The sequence below is a fragment of the Haplochromis burtoni genome, unplaced genomic scaffold (assembly GCF_018398535.1).
Source record: "Haplochromis burtoni strain Fernald_Lab_line unplaced genomic scaffold, NCSU_Asbu1 Contig_781, whole genome shotgun sequence".
NCBI lineage: Eukaryota > Metazoa > Chordata > Actinopteri > Cichliformes > Cichlidae > Haplochromis > Haplochromis burtoni.
Genome location: NW_024583142.1, coordinates 100,513 through 108,335, shown reverse-complemented (window position 1 = coordinate 108,335; position 7,823 = coordinate 100,513). Strand labels below are relative to the sequence as shown.

The 7,823-nt window shown below is 39.7% G+C and overlaps 1 protein-coding gene across 4 annotated transcripts in view; it reads left to right on the top strand.

The window, feature by feature from the left end:
* Positions 1-1,477: 1,477 nt before the first annotated feature.
* dysf (dysferlin, limb girdle muscular dystrophy 2B (autosomal recessive)) overlaps positions 1,478-7,823 on the top strand; it is a 102,036-nt gene continuing 95,690 nt past the window's right edge. For all 4 annotated transcript variants that reach the window (XM_042215644.1, XM_042215645.1, XM_042215646.1 and 1 more), the window contains exon 1: positions 1,478-1,787. In XM_042215644.1, coding sequence (XP_042071578.1) covers positions 1,700-1,787 — 88 coding nt within the window. In that variant the 5' untranslated portion in view covers positions 1,478-1,699. The remainder of the gene's footprint in view (positions 1,788-7,823) is intronic.

Here is a 7,823-nt window from a genome sequence, read left to right as displayed (position 1 = left end):
GTTGACTCAACACTGGCTCATTCACTTTCTCTGAAAATTGTCAGGAACAAGGAATGGGCTTAAAATGAGTGAAACAGCAGTTAATCTTCTGTCCCTTGAAGTGGACAGAAGGTCTAGTTTGATCGCAGTTTTAGGATGGTTGAGTGAGACAGAAAGGATTTTCCTCTGAACTGTGGAGGTGGAACCATGCTTAGAGCTGTTAGGAGATGAGGTGGAGGTGGAGGAAGGTCAGACACAGGACATTCCAGGTTTTGAGGAGCCGGGGAAGAAGTAAATTAATGACCCTCAAACTTCATTATGGATAAGAAGTATTGTGTGAGCCAGGACTCTGAAGTTGTGGGATTTGGTTTCTCAGCTGCCATATAGAAAGGGAGCCATCGTTCCATGACAGCCTTGTTGCACTCTGTTTAAGACAGTTCTCTCTTTCCAGTAGCCTTTATTAAAGTCTATTCAATTCAACTCCTTATTTATATAGGGACAAATCTACACACACACAGTCTCTTCAAGGCACTTTATATAAAACCAGAGCAATCAGACCATCCCCAAGAATAAGCACTTGACGACAGTGGGAAGGAAAAACTTCCTGGGCCTTAGGACATAAATAGAAACAGTTTACTTCAAAACTACAAGTGCATATTAATTTCTTTTAGGGGTGGGGTTGGAAGAGGTTAAGCCAAGTTGTATTTAGCATTGTCCTTGTTATTCAAGGCTTTTTTGTGATATTGCTGCCTTCTGCTGGACAGTTGGGTGTCCCAATAACTTTCATTCTGAATTAACTTGACTACACAGAAGGTCTCTTTAGTGTACTTCAACTCCTGGAGCGATTGGTGGGGGGAGGGGGATAATTCATGAGAAATCCACAGATTGTGACAGTGAACCCAGCAACTATAGTTGCTCTACACCACCTTTAAAGATCATCTTTGATTGTACTACATCTTGTTCTGTTGCATCTGCATCGACTAGCACATTTTCTAGCCGCCCATGTGTTGGTTTAAGTTGGCAGTGTTTGAATGCTGATTCTGTTGAGGTAAAAAAAACCTAAAGGCCATTGTGTTTGTGTGTGTGTGTGCATAAGTATGTGTGTTTGTGTGCCTTACTGGCCCTTTAAGCCAGCTGTGATTGAAAGGACAGTGTGTGTGTGTGTGTGTGTTCCTGTCTAGCTATCTTTGTGAAGATCGAAATCTTCATCCTACTATACTTGTGAGAACCAACAGTCACTTGTGAGGACACACTCACCGGTCCTCACAAGTTTGAAGGCCTTTTTGAGGCTCAAAATGTCGTTTTAGTGTCAGGGTTACAATTAGGTTATGGTTAGGTTTAAGGTAAGGGGCTAGGGAAAGCATTATGTCAATGAAGGTCCTCACTAAGATAGCTGAACAGGCTTGTGTGTGTGTGTGTGTGTGTGTGTGTGTGTGTGTGTGTGTGTGTGTGTGTGTGTGTGTGGCCTAAGTCAGCTATAGTGCACTATGGTCTGTGCTACGTTTGTCTCGCGTCTGTGGGGAGTGAGGGAGACAGCTGAGAGCTGCAGATAGACCACTCGCTCTCTCAGTTCTGACTCGTGTCTCTTATTCTCATTTCGCCCTCTCTCTTTCACTGCCATGGATCTCTTTTTATTTTAAGGATACGTTTTCTATATTGTCACCCTCATATGGATCACAGTGTGCTTCTTGCTCGGATTTGACAGCTGTGTGTGTGAGCCATGCTACGCGTGTTCATTCTGTGTGCAGAGCGGTTGCAAACGCCGGACGATGACATCAGTGATGCCTACTGCAGCGTCACCTATGAAGGTACGGACGGCTTGTTCAGGGGGCCTGAAAGGAAAAAAAACAGCTGAGAAGTTGTTATTTGAAAGTGACCTCTGATTATCTTTCATGGGGTGGGGCAGAGAAAGAAGAGCTTACAGGAAAAAGAGACAGACCTAGAGGAAGAGGGAGAGAGAGGAGATGAGGATGTGAGCAACATGAAGAGTTAAAGCAGTCCAGAAAGTATGCCGACTGTGTTTCCAGTAAAGCACTTCTGTGTTTATAGATACCTGCAGTCTTTCAGCAGAGTTTATCTTATGAGGCGCTTCCTCGCTCGGCTTCAATTGCAGCTTCAGTTTACACTTCAATTTAAAGTAACATCCAGGTTCTTATATTTAGGTAACCTGATAAAAAAAAGAAATCTTGTTAAATGAACTGAGATTTCACACAGTCATGGTCTACATAAAACAAAGAAGTTATTCTTGTACATGACAAATGTCTGACTGTCTCTTTTGTGCTCCCATGAAATTGCCATTTGTGGTTATGAGTGATCTGTCGTGATAGCCGTTGGCCTGATAGTCTTGAAATTTAATCCACTCATTCACTTCCCCCCTTAGGATGAATTATAATAGATCACTGCAACATTTCAACTGTCCAATAAATTGGTTTAATTTATTGAGCAAATTCTAGCTTACCTTCTAACAAGTTAAAAAACTTTGGTAAACATTATACCTACTAAAGGCTTGTATGCTAATGTTGTTACTGTTAGCTGTTATCTTTAAGTAGAGGAACTGAACCCTGAGCCTGAAACCTGAACAGAAATCTGAAACTTCAATTTTAAGTTAAAGTAGAGAGCATTTTACTTCCACAGGCCTCAGGTTTATAACCAAATACCAGCAACATTTCGTCCTGTATCGTCTGTAAACGTTGTTTAGTTGTGATTAGCATATGCTAAGTAGCATGCTAAGGTTTGGAATTGGTAACCATTACCATAATTATTATTCTGTCCTATTATTCTGAAACATTTGTATTATTTGAAAATTAATTAATGTAGATTCAAGATGTGTAGAGTTTTCCATGGATCTCTTTTGGATCACACTTTTCTATGTGCCTACAGGTCATTTCAAAGAGCTTGATGTTTAGCTGCAGAGCATTCAGATGTAACCTGACTTCAAATCTGTTAGTGCATTTCTGTACTTTGTGCCAAAATGGTGTGGAGTACAGAAGTTTCGATCTAATTTCAGGACACTGGAGGCACACTTAAAAATAATAAAACCAGTTCATGAAGGATTCATTTAAAGCCCCAAAAAGCAAATACAAAACTCAAATCCAGAAATAACCAAGGCACAACACACACTTTGCCCAAGACTGAAGGGACAGCAGGGCTATTTATACACCGAGGGCTGTTAGGCACTAAAACGATTGTAATGACTGAAGTCCGTATTCACTCCTGTTAACAGGACTGCAACACATAAAACATAGAAATACCAAGGACCACAGCATTTTGCCATTCTGCTCGAGTGTTCAGCAAAAAAAGACTTTTGGACTTTTATGGACAAAAATATTTTATGTCTCAGCCGATGTAAAGCTTGGATAACTTGTTACTCTGAGCAAATTTAAAGTATCTGGAACGTTTGTCTATGTTCAAATTAACAGTAAACACGTTGGTACTAATCTTGTATCCCAGCTGAGGGAAGTATTTTATTCATTTATTTATTCATCATTTGTTTGCTTTTAACATTTGGTTTGATTTTTGAAAAGACTGTTTTGTCTTAAATGTGTCATGAACTCTTGACACTATGACTATGCACAAATGTTTCCCTGTGTGATATAGGTCACACACACACACACACACACACACACACGCACGCACACAACTTCTGCAAGTCCTCTTTGCAATCTGTTTCAGGACAAACAAGTGTATTAGACTCGCAGTGTGTTATTGTGCATTCTTTTGTATTAATCATTTCTGCTTGGTTTTTCTAAGCAAAGTAAACTTTTTCACTGGAAGCACAAAGATTAATGGGGACTGTTAACGTTTAACAAAAATTCTTAATATAATAGTGCTGGTATAATTATTTGTGTTAGGGTTTGGCTACTAACAGACCACTTTGATACTTAAGTTTTCATCCTTAAGTAATGGTCACTCAAAACTATAAAGTTAGTGTAACTTGCCTCTCTTAAGTTAAAGTGAGTTATTTTTTCTTTTGAAGCAGTGAGTTTCCAGTCATCCATCCATCATCTTCCAGTTATCCATAGAGGATCCCAAGGCATTCCTAGGCTTATGGGTTCTTTATTTACAATGGGATATTCCAGCTGAATGTCTGGAAATCACCCTGAACAGATGGATGAGGAACCTCAACGGTCTCCTTTTAACATGGAGGAGCACTGGTTTCATCATACAAAACTGCAGGCTTCTATGCACACTTAAAAATGGCATGATGACTTCCTGAAAGCAAAAAGATGAAATGCTTGGTTCTATGTCTTTGGCTTGAACAAATGAAAATATTCTAATATGGATCACAAAAAAAAGAGCTAAATTTTCCAGCATGCAGATAGTTTATCCTGTCTTGAGGTCGGCAACATTTGCAGATGAAATTCATGTCTAGTTAACTCTTGGAGACGAGAGATTTTGCACTAAATGGTCAATCAGAAATTCATATTTTCTATAGATGTGGATCTGATGTTGTGCTGTATAAAATGTTGCCTTACATAAAAGCTGCAATATAGTTTTATTGGAGAAAAACAAGTGATGCTCTTAGGATCATGCAGTTCTTGCACAATCTTTAATGCATCACTGAAATCACTGTCTTTAAAATGTGACCATTTGGCAGATTTAAATGCCTGACTCATAGTAATGGTGAAAAACATAATCAGACTTTGTGTAATTATCAAAATTTGGAATACGATATAGTCTCTGCATGCAAATGAAAAAGTGGTCATTACTGTGGTGGGTTAGGACAAAAACTCTGTGGCTGCTCAGTGAAAACATTGACGAACAGCTGAACACTCAGGTTGTTGTTGAGCTTCTCCTCCTCACTGATACAGTGGAACCCCGACTTACGAAATTAATTCATTCCCGAAGCTCTTTCGTAAGTTGAAAATTTTTGTAAGTCGAAGCACCCATCGTGTCTTTTGAGTGAACGATAGGCTATAGGCTAATTGCTAACTGCAACAACAATACGTCGTTCAAGTGGAACAGCAAAGCGCAAGTATGAAAGCCAAGGGGGGTTGTCACATGATTCGGAAGGCATTGTGAGCATTGTAGGCATTCTGGGCTCAGCCAATCAGAGCCAGCAGATTTTCGTTAGGCGGGCATTTTGCCGTAACACGGGAAGAAATATTGCCGTTAAGTGCCTTTGTAACTTGAATTTTCCGTTAAATGGGGTATTCGTAAGTCGGGGTTCCACTGTATCTGACACTTGTTCTGCTTTTAACTCATCTGCTCCCCCTGATAGCTGAATGCTGTCTCTGCTGCGTCTGCTGCATCTGCTCCTAAAAACTGCTGCATCATTTCTTTGAATCAGTAAGGCCTCAAATGCTACTGAAGAAGAAAGGATAGTAACAGATACCCTGGTTTGGAAAGTGTAAGCTCATTAGATTATTTCGATCGTTTCTGTCCTAGCATCATCTGGTTTCTCTGCAGTGAGTCTAGGATTGTGTAAAGGCAGGAGACTGGACCTCAGAAATAAAATAAAATGCAGAGATTTTCATCTGGGAATGAATAATGGGAATTTTATTGCACTAAATCAGATCCTACATTAACACAAAAATCAACTGACAAGCATACCACATTCACTGTGTTGTAAAGTCAGGATGGCTAACATGGTACGAGAGCTAATCACACATCTGGCTGATAAAGAGCATTGTAGTTTAATGGCTCTATAGTGTAGCTGGTTTAGTTCAGCACTTAAACGTGAAACCACAACCTCTGAACCTAATGCAGCAGTGCGGGTTTGATTCCATCATGAGGTCCTTTGTCTTTGTTTTCAGCCAGTTACTTCCAGTTTTAGTTTGATTCTTTGTTGTCTCGTGTGCCTTTAGTTTCACTTCCCCTTGTCATCTTGAATAGTTTCAGCTGTCTCATAGTGGAAATACACGAACGTGCCTGTATTCCTTTGTTGTGTCATACTGTGTTCCTCCCATGTTAGTTCAGTTCGTATTTTTTCCCTGCTGGTGACGACTGTATTTTTGATCTTCATTATGTTGTATTCTAGGTTATCATCTCCCTTTTCGTTCTCTTTAAGTAGTGATGTCAAAGGCAGGTCTGAAGCTATTTTGCTGGAATTTTACAAGGTTAATTTTATATGCATAAAATAAACTGAAACTGTGTTTGAGTTAATCATATAATCAAGTGTAATTAGATCTGCTGACTGCCTCAGAAGAACAAGATGTGTGAGCAGAGGGCAGATGAGAGGATGCTGCAGGAAAAGAGAGGAACAAACAGACAAGACACAGACTGACATGGCTTAGTTTATCAACACGGTTTACCTACATATGTGAACTTCCTTTAAATTTTATTTAAGATCAGAAAGTTTTCAATTTCATTATACTTACGTGTTCAGCTTCCTTACAGTTTGATAATGGTAACAAAGCAGAGTTCAGACAGTTTAATCTATTACTAAATTTACTTTAGACAGTGATATAGGGTGCATACAATTTAAAAAAGCAGACACCAAGTATGAGAATTTAATGTTACTATAGAGAACTATGAGAGGACTATTTTGAGAATATGGGTTCAGATGACTGAAAAGCTGTAGCTGTTTAATGTAGATGTTTAAAGGTGATAATTAGTTACACACACACAAAAGTTTTGTGTCTGTTTTCTTTGAACAGCTGGGTACATTTGTAGGTACCAAAGTTCATATTTACTCAAGTGCTGGTCTCAAAAGTCTCAGTAACATTTTATCTTTGCAGGTTGTTGCAGTTTATTTTCTGGCATGGTTCTGGTTTATGAAGTGTTTATTAATCTTTTTTGGTTATTGTTGTTGATCTCAAAGAATGAGTTACATTTACTAGTTTAGTTTTCTTGTGCTTTTGAGTTTTCTGATTGTACTATCATCTGTTGTGGTTCAGATGATTTTAGGTTGTTTAGTTTCCTTTAGGTTTTCCTTTCCTCATGTCCTGTCCTTAGTGTCTCCTGTGGAAGTCAGTCTTGTCTCCATGTTTATTTACATCTCTGTTTCTTTCTCTTTCGCTCTCTCTCTTCTTCGTCTCAGTCATGTCTCTGTGTTCTGTCTCGTTACCTGTTCTCATGTTCGTCTCTTGGGTGTTTCATCCTTTTTCTCTTGAGTCGGTCGTGTGTTTGCATGTTTGTTTAACCTCATCTTAGTGTCAAGTTTGCATGTCCTGGTCTGCATCTCGGTGTTCGTGCTACTTCCTGTTTTATTTTGACAGTTTTTGTCTCTTGTGTGTTATGTTCAGTTTTGCTTCCTCTGTCTCATTATGACCAATTTGTTCCCGCTGTGTTCAAATGTGTTCCCTGATCTTCCTGATCACTCATCAGTGTATATATTGTCTCTATTTTCCTCTGTTTTTTTGTCAGTGAGTCTGTTCATCTACAGCTATGATCCTGGTGGTCCAGGGGTCCCAGTGTTTTCCCAGTTCAGTGTTTCTTGATTAGTTCGTCATTCAGTCTGATTTTCTTATTTTTATACTGTTTTGCCTGTCAGCCTGAATAAACGGCTCGCCTTCTGTTAACTCCAGTCTCCATGCATCTGCATTTGGGTCCTCTCGCTGCTCCACTCAATCTGCTGCTGCAGATCATGACACTTTCTTGGATGCATGTTGATAAGTATAGTCTTATTTGTTTGTTTAAATTGAATTTTTCGTCCTAAGGGTTCTGACAAAAAGGCCTAGAGACCGGTTGGCAACTGGCATCAACCACACATCCTTAGGGACAAACAAATTGAATGACCGGTTGCAGTGGCGTGTCCAGCGGGGTGGCCTGGGGGGGCACAGGCCACCCCCCCAACCAGACTGGCCACCCCAGGTGCCACCCCAAAGGCAAAACAATAAAATTCAATCAAATATCAAATGTCCGATTATGTTTTCACGGTGAAGCTCAGATATCCGAGTGTA